We start from the raw sequence: 14,736 nt of genomic DNA on the forward strand, positions 1-14,736 counted from the left end.
CAATGTTCATCAACATAATCAGTTTTAGTAAATATGACACCCTTTTGATAAAGCCATTTTAACACTGTTCGTTAATGAATGGAAGTCAATTTTGTCCGATTTAAATAAGAAAATTTATAATATAATTTATCCACACCTTGCACTGCCTTAATCTTATAGGCCATGCAGCTATTTATATAGAATTACATTTTCAGCAAGAACATACATTATTTTCAATGAAATCTAGTTATCAGTAAATGCATTTTTTGATTTATCTGCTCTTTACACTTTAAAAAAAAACGCCGTATAAGTCAGATAAAGTCACTTGTATTTTCTTCAAAAGTGCCTTCTTACAGACGTGAAGGAGACAGTTGGCTAGGATAAACGCTTTTGAAGAAAAACTCGTACTTATCCATAACGTAATTGAAGAAATTGTGAAGAATCCTGAAGGAATGAACTGACCGTTAAAATTACTTATATTCACGTTATTCGTGTTTAGCAAATCATTCTCATTTCTTTATCAATTTATAACATATCATATTTATCAGTAAATATTCATATTGAAAGATAACAAGAAACTAAGTATTTTAACATAATAATGATAAGAATATTTAAACACTCATATTCATAAAGAATTGAAACTAAAAGTCTGTTCACTATCGGAGGAGAGGCCATTGTGATACAGCTTAGGTGTGTGATTTTTTTGCAAATTATTTTGTGCATTTTACATATTAAATTACATGAAATTATTTTCGTTTTGAACAATACGCAGTTTATGGTATCTGTTATATCTATAGCAAATATTTATGGTTTTACGTTAATTCGATTTACTCTGTTGCACATTCCTTTATCATTTTGAACGATTTTCACGTGCGTGTACTGTATATAAGGGAGTATATGTGTATAAGCGTCACTCGAGGTCTGTATTTGACAGAATACAATTCGTAAAATGACAGAAGAAAGCAGTTCAGATTTAAAGAGGGCTCTTATTGGAGAAATGCAAGAAATTTTCGACAAGAAGTTTTCAGAATTGAAACACGATTTGAAAGCAGAAGAAGAGTGGACAGCTGAAACTTCAAGAAAGAAGGTCAGACTTAACAATTCAATTTCTTTCTCCAATGCTGGAAATAAGAAGCAATTTGATTTTAACTGTGAAATTTTAGAGCTGTTAGACATTTGTGGTAGAGCAGTTAGTAAAAGAGATGCTTCAAAAGCTAAGCAAGTTTTGAAGGAAGCCAGAGAAAAATTAGAGCATAGAAATAAAATTATTCGTATTGCTGATAGTTCCTCAGCTGGGTGGGGTACATTTAATGAGTATGAGTTGTGTGACTTTGCCTCTGATTCGGATGATGATAGGCGTATCAGAAAAGCAGAGGAAAGGGCTATTAATAAGATTGAAAAACGTAAGAAAGCTGTGTTTTCTGATATTTTCAGCCCTATTGGGCAGTCTTCTTTTCGCAGCTATAGAGGAAATAGCACCCCCTATTCGAGGGGACCAATGGGGCGGCGCTTCATGCAGTTGGGGGAGGTAGTATGCTATAAATGTGGAGAAATTGGACACCTCGCATCAGGTTGTGCCACCGAATACGGAGTCATCGGATCTCGTGGTCATGGAGCATTGGGACCAGTCGCCACACCCTCTTCTCAGTTCAGCCCGCAGCAACAACAACAACAATAACAACAACAATTCATTGTGGACTAAGGCATGCAACAACAACAAACAGCAAATAGAAAGTGATTCTGATAAGTATTGGACTTTTGCTAATAGTAACTTTTTCTCTAGCATTAATTATCATTCTTTTATTGCAAATCAATTTGAAATCTCTTGCTCAATTTCTGACTTATCTGTTAAAGGAAGATTAAAAAGTTTTCTGCAATATTGGACTGATATTATTCAAGTAGATAGAGATATATTGTCTGTTATTGAATATGGTAATGTAATACCTGTTGAAATTTCAACGTGCAAATGATGCCAAATCATTTCTTGAATTCTGGAGAAACATATTAAGTTCTCCTTTTCAGAAATCTTTATTTAAAGATTATGTACCGGAAGTGTTCATAATTATATGCTGATGAGTCAGCGGTGGCTGGTGCTGCATATATTGACTATGATGGTTCTGTGGTCAGATTATGAACGTTGTCAGAGTTCGACGTATAAGGGAACTGTTAGCAATTCAATTTTGTCTGGATAGTTTTATTTCAAAATTTTAAAGGTAAAACAGTTCAATGACATACATATAGCAAGAACTGCGTAAGCACAATAGAAAAAGGTAGCAGAGATTTAGTGTTGCATAATTTCGCATTTAAAATATTTATGTCATGTGCAGAAAATGATCTTTAAATGTTATTTGGATTAACAGGTCGCTGAATAAGACGGCAGATAGTTTAAGTTGCATAATTGTGTAATTATTAACACAAGTGATAGACTTTGGCAAAGACATGGTAGATGGAAGTGTGCGACTGCTAAAGATGGTATTGTGAATGATTCATCGAAAACACATTTTCTGTATCTTTAAATTTAGATTTATAATACATGATTGTATTGAAATTTGATGATTTAAAACATTCATAGTGCAAATCTTATTAAATAATAATAATCAATTTATTTTAATTTGTTTTATACAAAAATAATACATCACTTTTTATTTTGAGATAAAGCCCTACTTTTTTTTATCTTTTATATGCAATTATACTGCAAGCTTGCAACTGTGGAGACGATAATAGTCAGGGTTCGAACATAGACTCTTACTTTAGAATTTGTGATTACATGCTAACAGTTATTTATGTTATTATTTCTGATTAAGTTTCTATAATGTACACTACTAGAAATTAAGCAATTACATATTTTTAAGAGATATTTGCTATTAAATATATTCAGATGAATATTTTATTACGTTTAAGAGTCTTGTTAATTTATCTAGAAAACTGTTAAAATGAAATCACAAACTTCTAAAAAAAACAAAAAAAAAAAACAACAAAAAAACACACAACAGGATAAGGCCAGGGTGTTACATTCAAAGGACAGCATATCTGAATGTAGTCAGAATAACTAAAATATTTGTCAAGATTACTTTTGTAGACTTTTGGTCAGGATGACTGTTGTATAGGCCAGGATGGCTGAATTTAGTCAGGATGACCGTTGTATAGGCCAGGATGACCGTTGTATAGGCCAGGATGGCTGAATGTTTTTGTTTGGTCAGGATGACCGTTGTATATGCCAGGATGGCTGAATTTGGTCAGGATGACCGTTGTATAGGCCAGGATGGCTGAATGTTTTTGTTTGGTCAGGATGACCGTTGTATATGCCAGGATGGCTGAATTTGGTCAGGATGACCGTTGTATAGGCCAGGATGGCTGAATGTTTTTGTTTGGTCAGGATGACCTTTGTATAGGCCAGGATGGCTGAATGTTTTTGTTTGGTCAGGATGACCGTTGTATATGCCAGGATGGCTGAATTTGGTCAGGAGGACCGTTGTATAGGCCAGGATGGCTGAATGTTTTTGTTAGGTCAGGATGACCGTTGTAAATAGGAACATGGATTGCTGAATTTGGGTTAGAATGACTTGTGTGTATGGGGCCAAGATGACAGAATCTAAGTCAAGATGACTGCTGTTAAAGCCATGATGATTGATTTTGGTGGATGATTGGATCTGGTCAAGGTGATTAAAGTTAAGACAAAGAATTTTCATTAAGGCGAGTATAGTTTTTATTCTGTTTTTCTTTTGTTGGTGTTTAAATTAATGTAGTTATAAATTTTTGAAATTTTTAGATTTAATAGTTGTAATGTATTGTGATTTTCTTCAATAGTGTTTTCTTTATGGAGCTGTTTTTCTATATTTTTTCTCTCTCTTTGTTTGATCGATAATTCTGTCAAATACAACGACCTAAACCTATAATGTTTGTTGTTGTTTTTGTTGTTTAGAAGTATTTGAGAATAGAAAATAATTGATTTACTCACGGTTTAGTGAGTAAATTTACTCAAGAGAAAACCAGATTAAAATGTATTTCATTTTTTTGCCTTAAATCTATCGCTGGGTTTCTGTGTTTTTAACAATGTTACCGCTATTATGTATATACATATATCATGGTTCGTTTTTATTTTTCTGCTCTCAGAATATAAATGTAAAAATGCTTGTTCCGTTCACTATTTGACAATTCTTATTTTATTAGTGAAATGAAACAATTTCTTTTATCATTGTGTATGCTAAAGAATAAAAAATGAACCTTATTTGATTCTTATTCTGCCGGATGTTTGTTTTAATGTAACTGAATTTAGATTGTGAAGTAAAAAAGTTTATCGCTGTTAGCGCCCATTCTGGTCAAGTGCTGTGCGGTATATTAATATCCATTTGTGATTCGCAAACATTTCATTTTTAAAAAGACTTGTAACAACATAGTTTCACCAATTCAAATATCCAACATTACACAGACACACATATTCTAATAATATACTATTTTATTTCATGCTTTATCACCAACATGAGTACGTACGTGAATACATTTGTATATTTAAACATGGATTGTTTCGTTTTATAGGTAGCTGACGGGACAAACTGTAGAAAATAGCCTTCTGTATACAAAATGAGATAATTATATAGCGAATCAAGACCTATATAATTATCTCACTTTGTATACATCTGTAGAACTCCTCCTTCACGATGGCTCTATCATACTTAGGTGATCTGTTTAGATGAGATCCCTCGACGAATCCGCTGTAGATCCTTTGACCAAAACAAGACTCAAATGATAAACACCTTTTCCAAAAAAGAATATGCTAGTTTTTAAAATATCAAAAAATGCTTTGCCACATAGAACATTTTTCTCATCATTTAAAATTCAATTTCGATACGAATGCCCCAAAATGACGATGCTAGAACTTTTACAAGATATTCACTCGTGTACTTTTTTTCGTGGAGATACATCTTTAGTAATGTCCCTACCATGAAATTAATGCTGCAAAATTTGCTATTCAATTATCCTATACTCTCCTCAATACATTCCTTACAACAAAAACTCTAAAACAGATTAAGAGTTATATTCACCGCAAAATTATGTGACTATCAAAGGGGCATAATTCTTTATTAAAATAAAAGTCTAGAACAATGTTTTTACACTCACTCATTTCACTGTGTTTTATCACTGTGAGCAGTTAAACAATATCGTTTGCCTAGCATGAATGATGTGTTCTGGCCAAATTATGACAGGAATGAAAGGGCATAGCTGTGAAAGTTCAAAGAATGAACATACCCGTATTATGTGGTAAAGTCCCTGGTCAAGTTTTAATATTGTTGAAATATTTTACTGACAAAATCGACAATTATAATACAATACCTTTTTCCAGTATCACTTATAAAAACCAGGGCTCTGGTCTCTGGGCAGTGAATTTTATAACGGACAGGTTGTAAAGGCGGAAATATCGGACGGACGGACGCCCTCTATCATAATGGATTTGGAGAGAACTCATTTGTCATTCGACGGCTACTTATTCTATTGCTGCAGAAAGAATTGAACGGAACGCTTTACTGTTAAATTGCCGAAACCTTATCTAGTTATTCGGACGGACTGACAAACGGCGAACATATGCATCCCAGTTTAGGAGAATAGAAATACTGGAAAAAAGTGTTTAAGCATATATTATTATGTTTAGGCATATACGTGACGAATACTGTTGTCACAAAACTCAAATAAAATGTACTTGCATTTCAGTAAACAAAGTAAACATATAACTCTAACTAAACTATAGACGGTAATATTGCATTATTGATTAATCTCCATTCGTCGAGACACTAATCGATAACCTAGATTTTTTATCTTTTGATATCACAGTTCACGAAAATATATACAAGATATTTAGTCTACCACGAGTAACAAAAATGTAGTGTAAATAAATTTATCTTTATAACGATAGTTTAGTTGTTTTTAAAATTAAGAAATGAGTGTACAGACAAAGAGGAGCAACGTTAGTGCATAGCAAAACAAAAACTATATACTCTATTATTGCGGACTTAAACGTGCATAAACAGGTTTGTGTCGGAAAGGGCTATTTTTTATTATTGGAATGGATGTTCCGGGACGTAAAAGATCTTCAGATGCTATTTTATTTTGCCAGCCATGCAAGGGTGACGATGATACGATACAGGCAGAAGGTTATTGTGAGGATTGTAATGAGTTTATATGTTCATCCTGTATCAAAGCACACCGGAAGTTGGCCGTGACAAAATTTTATGTAATCAAATTCAAAGGTGAAATGCCCAGTTTTCTTCCTGCTCGAAATGATGCATGCACGGAACTCTGTGATTACCATAAGAACGAAATAGTAAAGTTTTACTGCAACGAACACAATAGTGTTGGATGTAGAGATTGTATGGTTCTTAAACATACTTCCTGCAAGATTCAACTCGTTCCAGACGTCTCCAGAAAATGTAATGTCAGTGACGAACTTGTTTATACCAAGTATAGAATTGATCATCTGAAGAAAAGTCTGGCGTCATGTAAAGAAGAAATCAAATGCAGTCTTCAAACAGCAGACGAAATAAAAGCAATAGCCATTAAGGACATTAAACAATTCCGTAAAGATATGGACACCTATCTTGACAATGTAGAAGAAACTCTTATGCAGGAAGTTGAAATGGTTAATGATTGTGATGTTCGTACACAGAAGAAACTTCATGATCAATGCGATGAAATAAATGATGAAATTGTCATATTACAGAGTAAACTAGAACAGTGTAAAGACAATATTAATAACTTGTTTGTTACATCTAAACTTGTGCAGGAAAAACTGCAGAAATGTCACGAAATAAATAAGGATATTTCATCTAAAAGTCAAACCCACACTTTCAAATTCACTCCTTCTGAAGAAATGAACGCTTTGAAAATAGATAACAAAATCATAGGCCATCTTGATAAGCAATTAAAGAAATACCCAGGAAAATGCAGGGAGAGTATCATTGGCATTAAAGCTCATTTGTCGCAGAAGTTCGATATTAAGACGAAACAGGAAATGGACTGTTACATAAGGAGTATGACAATCATATCTGAAACTGAAATTCTGTGTGCAGATCAAATCAACAGATCATTAAAAGTCTTTAATTATGCACAGGGTAAAATCACATCAACCTTAGAAACAGCCAGTCCCCCAGCAGACGTTACGACAATTAATTCCAACTGTGCTGCAACAACTTTACTAAATGAGGACAAAATCTTGTTTCTTGATACGCAAAACGGATTGTCTGTTAGTCGAAAACTTAAAGTCAGGGAAGGGTGCTTGGGAATCGATCATCACAATGGTACACTGGCTGTATCATTCTATGATCCTCCTGCTATTCAGGTATTAGACATGAAAGGACATATTCTTCATCAAGTCATTGATACTACCGTACTAAAGTATCCAAGATATGTTTCTCTGAGTAATAATAAGGTGTGAATGTACGTCTCTGACTGGGAGAACGAAGCTGTGTATGAATTTACACTTGAAGGACATCTAACAAAAACAATAAAAAATGAGGAGATGGGACGGCCAGCTGGCATGACAGTCGCCGACGGCGATTATGTCGTTGTTTGTTATCTAAACAAGAGCGACAAGGTCGGTGTCATTGTACCTAGAACAAGAGAAAGGCAATATATCTACTTGCAAGATGTAGGGAGGCCAGTGTCCATCCTCATTGTAGAAGGCAAAGGAAAATTGTTTATTAGTGAACGTTTTGATTCAGAAAATTGCAGTGTCATTAAAATGCTTGACTTTAAAAAAAACTTGATACTCACAAACTGATATTTATAATTACCTATAATGCAGCCGAAAGATGACTGAATATCACCCAACTGTCCTGTTTAACAAAAAGGGATATAAAATTGTAGTTTTTTTACTCATGGCATGAATAACTATGAAGCAATCCAAGCATTCGCAACCAACATAAATAATAATTATTATGTAGTTCGAAAGCTGTGCAAGACTGCATTTCAATGAGCATTGTTTACTTGGTTTTTATTCAATGGCTATTTGCATGTCACATGTTTGCATGTTGAAAGACTGGGTTTTAGTGTGATATTTATTATTAGATGTCACACTCAGTTAAAGGCCCATTGTGCCTCAGAAATGCTATATTTTTTATTCTCAAAAACATTTTATTTTTGTATCGTAATACAGCTTCAAAAATATCCATTTGCCATATACATGTAGATGCATTATCTTTGCTCCTTTTGCTTTTTGGCAATTGATATGATTATGGTGAATAAGTATTTTGTATAGAATTAAAAATACTACTTTATTATATATTGCTTCCTTTACGACACATAATGGCATATTCAGCTGTACTTTCCTCAGCTGTTAAACATCTAACATACCATGAATCTATAATCAAAATATTTTTGACATTTCTATAGAATTAAATAACTATGGATTTCCCCAGGCATAATGTGCCTTTAATATTATCATCAAACATCATAATTATATCAAATTTAATTATGCACAGTTAGTATGGAAATATGGCCATTCTTAATACAAACTACTTGTCGTGAATATAGATCAAACAATTATGTTGCAAGTGCTATGGTGTTGAGTAATGTTGTGTTGAGTAATATTTCTGCATAAAAATAGTCGCTCTCAGCAGGGACATGTTATTTCTAGTTTAAGTTGAATTAAAGTCTAATCTGATCTATCCCATTTTGTTCTAGGGTATGGAAATTATGTATTTTTTTATACACCAGGATGTACATTGCCTTATAATTCACGAGACTATGTAATTGTAAATATTGTTTTGCTAGATTAAAGCTGAACTTCAAATATCTGATCAAAATAACGTTTTCCGTTATCAGTAAAGTAATTTATTATTTTAAAGTTGTTTTGAGATCATTTTAATAATTGTTGTGAAGTTTGAGGTGCGCGTTCACAAATGTTAATACAGATACAAAACAAATTTGTGACAGATCGGTTGGTCTATTTAAATCACAATAGTGCTAAATAGTTATATCTGTAATTTCAATATACTTTAATATAAATTACAACTTAACATATCAAATTTCAATAGCTTAATTAATTAATCGTTTTATTTAAATGACCGAATATCAAGATAAGGGAAATAATCAGTCCTATACAATAACACAAAATTATAGTGATATAACCACTTTTTAAAAATACTGTATACCTATCTTGTATGTGACCATGTACACCTGAAATATGATAAACAAGATCAACAAGGAAAGGCGGCGTTCATTGAACGCAACCCCAATATATAATAAGACACATACATGTATATATTCGCTCCTCTAATAACCTTTAAGTTGAGAAATAAACTACAACCTTTTGTGATATAATAATGGTACTTTACACTAGGGAGATTCCGATTATTAAACCGACAAGCACAAATTATTATAACTTTCTGTGTTAACTTATTGTAAAATATAGGAATGTGTAATTCTTTTACATGTATTTATCTTCTATACACTGCTGTGTGATTGTTGTTATGGCTGTTATTGTTTTTTCCAATTAAAAAGTTTAACAAAATGACAGTATTTTAATAATTAATAATATTACGCAACCCTGAACATCCTAATCATCTCGGTGCATTCTATATATATTATTATTTTGTTATTTTGTGTCTTTAAACAAGGATTTTAACCAAGTACCCGTATGTTGTCCTCGTACGTTCACTTTAATAAAATTGCTCCACCATTTTTTGAAAGAAAACGAAAGTAATGCAAGCGTTTTATTTTATGCTTTTCAGTGGATTACTGATTTATCCGTGAAAATTATATTTGATAATTTCACAGTGAAAATTTCACACTTTTCAATGACGAAAATACTATTTTAAGATTTTCCCCATGTTGTATCTCAATATTATTTTGTCGCTATCGACAACGCAACGCGCAATGTCCCAAATCAGCCACCATAGTTGCCCTGCTCCCTCGTACAAATCACCTCGTGTTTCGATGCCCTTTCTATTATGTATTGAGTATTTTTTTAGAATATACGCAGTTTATATACCAGCAGAAGAAATCGTTGCGATGCGGACATTTTGCGACGTTGCTCAGTGGGCGAGGACCCCGGAAAATAATGTACGAATAATACGTGTTGTGTATTTTCTAAATAAACAATCTGCGTTGACTATATAGCTTATGCAATTCGAGCTTTTAAATACCGTACAAGGAAACATCAAGCCATTATTCTGGCCAATCTGCAACGAAATCGGAACCATGGGTATCTCAGTGTAGGTTCTGAAATTTGTCAGCACACGAAACCGTCATGAAGACTTAAACGCCTGTGTCTCGCTGAAATTGAAATCGCAACCTCTTGGCCCATTTCGTCAAACTTTGATTAAGACATTGAACACATTAGTATGAGTACGATATTACAGTCTAGCATACGCTAAAATTTACACAATGTTATCAAATAGTTAACAAATGATAACCTTATTTCATAACGTTGTGTAAATACAAAAGACGATTTAACAAAAGAAATTTTTTGAAATTTACATGCAAAAAATGCAGATGCTATATGCTAATTTTTATGCATTCAAAATATATTCGTGTTAACTATCATTGTACATGTATACCAGTGTGTTTTAAAAAAAACTTATTTGCAGCTTTTTTGTTTCAATCATAGTACATGTACAACCGGAATATAATCAATAATTTATTGGCAAATTGTGTGAATAGATGTGTTACCATTAAATGTCAGATTTCAATAAATTTTCGCGGCCATTTTTCTTACAGGAGCGCTGTCGTTAACGGGGGACTCATGTGGCCAATCCGAAAAACGGATCAGTTTGTAAGCTATGGTTCACTCCGGAAAATGGTCATTTGTTGGGAAGTTCGTCTTATTTATTACAGAAAGTATTAATCAAAGAATGTCTCTTTACCTGATATTATTCTGTATATGTTAACAGTGAATAGGGGTTTATCTTAATTTGGCAAATAACAACGAAATTAAAAACAATCCTAGGAAAGGAAATAACACGGCACGGGAATATGTTTAGATACCGGACAATAACACGAGTTCACAATGGATAATCACAATCTGACTAAAGTAAGCAGCTTCCATGTAGATCTGATGACGGCCGTATATGTTTCGCCTTCATTATAAATCGGATTTCCTGAGAAAGGCTATTTTTATCCATGCAATCAGATAGGCATTTAAAGAAGTATCTAAATACCGTTACCCGTGGAAGTTTAATAAATTGTTGATTATTGCTAGAAAAAAAGTCTTTGGTGTTATTTAAAAAAAAAAAAAAAAAAATGAAGTTAATTTTTAGTTGCCAGTTTACCTGTCCGCCAGCTACCACAGGTGCTAGTGGCATTGATTTGACCTAATTAAAATGTGTTTGACCTTGTTAAAAAAAGACCTAAAATGTGTTTGACTTTGTTATTTATACAATAAAATATCAATATATTAAAAAAAAAAAATTAAAATTTTTTTTTTCACTGTTATATTATTATTGACAAGGTATGCAACATTCAGGTACGAAAATTATGGGTACGCCGGTTATCAGTGTTAAAAATTTTTATTGGGCGGTAATATCGTCCGATTTTTGCATGGAATCAATGGACAATATATTTTTCTATTACAATTTACTATTTACAGATCCCCAATTAACCGCTAGTTAATGTTATAAAGCCCGAAAGTAAGAAATCACCCAGGTCCGAAAGATGAGACCGCCATGACATGTACGTTGTAACTGGCATTTTCGCTTGAAATGCATAAATAAAGAGACCAACAGGGTCTAACACACATGCAAACAACTGGATTCTACTTACTTTTTAATGTTCTTATGCTCGATAAATGAAACTCGGTCTAATGAGCCTGTATTTCAATAAATATTCTGCTACTAGGCAATGTTTTCTTCAAAATTATTATGACCCGGAAGTGTTCGTCCGACAACAGGTGCGTGGTTCCCCGTTTCGCTTGATGCTAGTGCGTGGTAAACGGAAGCCAGTAGAATGTTCGTCATATTACACTTTGTTTACATCGGGCACTGTATTACAATTGGCGGAAAAATTGTTAATATTTATATTAAACGTACAAAATGAAATTTGGTTACATGGTAATTGAAAGATTTTTTATAAACATTCATTGCATGTGTAAACAGAACCCTTGTTTTTGTACTTTTTCCATTTTAGGTGATGTTTTAAACCTGCACAACCGCGATGCAGCCATTCGGAACAATTATCACACTGTATCCATTCAATTTCTTTATCAGCTGTAAAGCACTTTTTGCAAAGAATATTGTCATCGTTATCATCCGAATCCGATAAAGTCTGATTATGTGATGTTGATGGAGCTGGCTCACTACTGGTGGAAGGTTCATTTTCAAGAACAGAAACTACACGGGATGGTGCCTCTAAGTCTAAGAGTTGATCAGAGGATTCAACATCAGTTGTTTTTCGTTTTTTGATTCTGCTTTTTTTATCATTGCCTTTTTTACTGTCTTTTGTTTCATCAACTACAGATTTTTTAGAATCCTTTTTACTGGATACCCTTATTTGCTTTCTATGTGCCATTTTTTTTATCAATATTATACAAATCTATCATATCTTTCCGAAACTGTGCAATCATGATTAAGAGGAAAGATTTCACAATTTTTTCAAAAATTGTCCTAATATCATTTTCTGACACTTTGAAAGGAGTACTTGATACATTGTCTAAATTTGACTGATTCAGAACTACAGTTGAAAAGGATTGCAGTAACTCCTTATTATTTATTATTTCTTGTTTAGAGTTTTCAAAAAAATCTTTTTTATACTTGTTGAATTTTTCAGTGGTCATGATTGATAAAACAGTTTGAGACAAACAAATAAAGAACTTAAACAGTTCATCAGAAATATTTGTTAATCCTCTATTGACATTCTGTTTCCTAGTAATATCATATAGTGATTCAGGTTCACTGCTGTTTGCCAGTATGTACTGTTCATCCACTTGCATCTGGTTCAATATTTCAGTAGCAATCAAACACTCTTCATAAAGTTGCTGATCTTCAGGTTTTTTAGAATATCTCACAGTATTTTTTTTCTTTATGTACTTAAATCTTAATTTTGCTATGCAGTAACCACCTACATACCTTATTCTAGTACGAGAAGCATCTGTTACTGTCCTTTGTACTACATGTACCCGCTTTGTTGTGAAGTATAGTTTTCAGACGACTGCTTCAAAATGAACTTTCTGATTTCTACTGATGAAAAAAACATATATGCTTGTGTTCATCCATGAAACTTTCATTTTCAAATAATTGCATACAGCTTAATAGAAATTCAGCACTTGTGTGATGTTTATGAACTGAAGTGTAAAAGTCACCCAAATCTGCACACTTAACTGGACCAGTAAAATTCATTTTTACATTAAGATCTTTCAAAAAATTATATTCTCTGCAGCAGAAATCCTTGTATTTCTGTTTGTTTAAAGAGGTTATAATAGTGTTCACATTATCTTGAAATGGGGTGAGAACTTCATCTGTTTTCATATCTTGGATTATTTGGTCCAAGTTAAGGTCTTGCGGAAGATTACTGTCAGCATTAAATTCATCTATTTCATTAATAAGTTGTTCAAATTCACTGTCAAACTGGTCCTCACACTGAGCATCTATATCAATATCAAAAGGGATCACTGGTTTGTCACTTACTGAGATAAACCCAAACACCTCTGTTTTCCTGAAATATAAATAAATATATTTTAAATCTTCATTTTCAAAAATCCCTCTGTCTCTTTCACTTATTCTAATATGCTTTTAGAGGATTATAATTCCAGACCCTTATATTTGTTCAATATAAGTATTTTGTTTACTATGGAAAATCAATTGTTGCTGTGGAAGTCATTTGTTGCTTTGGAAAGTCAATTGTTACAAAAAAGTCATTGAGTGCTCCGGCATGTCAAATTTGTTGCTTAGGGGAGTCAGTGGTGGTAAAGGAAAAAAAAAATTGCTTAGTATGGAAAGTGGACATCCATGCTTATGGAAGACAATGCTTGCTTTGATACCTTTGATTGCTATGACATAAGATTCTTATCTTAACAATACTATGCTCACCCATTATATAAATATTTTAATAACAGAAATCTATCGAAATCTATGACATTTTTACTGAATATGTCTTATAAAAAGGTTAAAAGAACTATGTATATGCATGATTAAGCTATGTTTCCCTATGACAGGTCAAGTTGGACCTTCCTTAAAAAAACTGCTATTAAATGTTGTTAATGACACTATTATATTAATATTGTGACCTATAATGTGTAGAATTTTAAACATAATACAATAATCTACTTTCTGTGAAGTCAAAACAAGTTTATTCTATATTTACAAAGAAACTGTGTAGCAACTATCAATATTTTGCAATATCAAAGATTTTTAAAAGGATACATAGGCATATTATATTAACTTTATTTACTCAAATCACAATAATAATGAAAGTTTACAACTTCCAGCATATTTGTCTATATAAATGATTTATAACAAAATGGAATCTAAATTAAATTATATAAAAAGTTAACAGAATCACCAAATTATGTTTAAAGACACACTATGCCTCAGAAATATACATTTTTTAATATTCTTTGGAAACATGTCAAACATGTGTTTAATAATGTTTAAATAATGGATTATGGGCATGTTAGACGTTTAACAAGAGGAAAAGTTAACGCTGAACATGCAATTACGTCTTGTAAAATAGTAAGTGTTGTAAACCTCCACTTATTTCTTCATAAGGATAAAATCTTCGCACATATAACTGATAGTGTGTTCATTTCTAAAACATTAATAGAATATTGAATTA

General features: G+C 32.5%; 1 protein-coding gene across 1 annotated transcript; it reads left to right on the forward strand.

Annotated features, from left to right (window-relative positions):
- The first annotated feature begins 6,037 nt into the window (after positions 1-6,037).
- LOC132713973 (transcription intermediary factor 1-beta-like) lies at positions 6,038-7,405 on the forward strand. The gene has a single exon (XM_060696711.1). It carries the CDS (start codon positions 6,038-6,040, stop codon positions 7,403-7,405), a length of 1,368 nt encoding a protein of 455 aa, XP_060552694.1.
- Positions 7,406-14,736: the final 7,331 nt, after the last annotated feature.

Source organism: Ruditapes philippinarum, unplaced genomic scaffold, assembly GCF_026571515.1.
Source record: "Ruditapes philippinarum isolate M1 unplaced genomic scaffold, ASM2657151v2 ctg334_1_1_1_1, whole genome shotgun sequence".
In the NCBI taxonomy this organism is placed as follows: domain Eukaryota; kingdom Metazoa; phylum Mollusca; class Bivalvia; order Venerida; family Veneridae; genus Ruditapes; species Ruditapes philippinarum.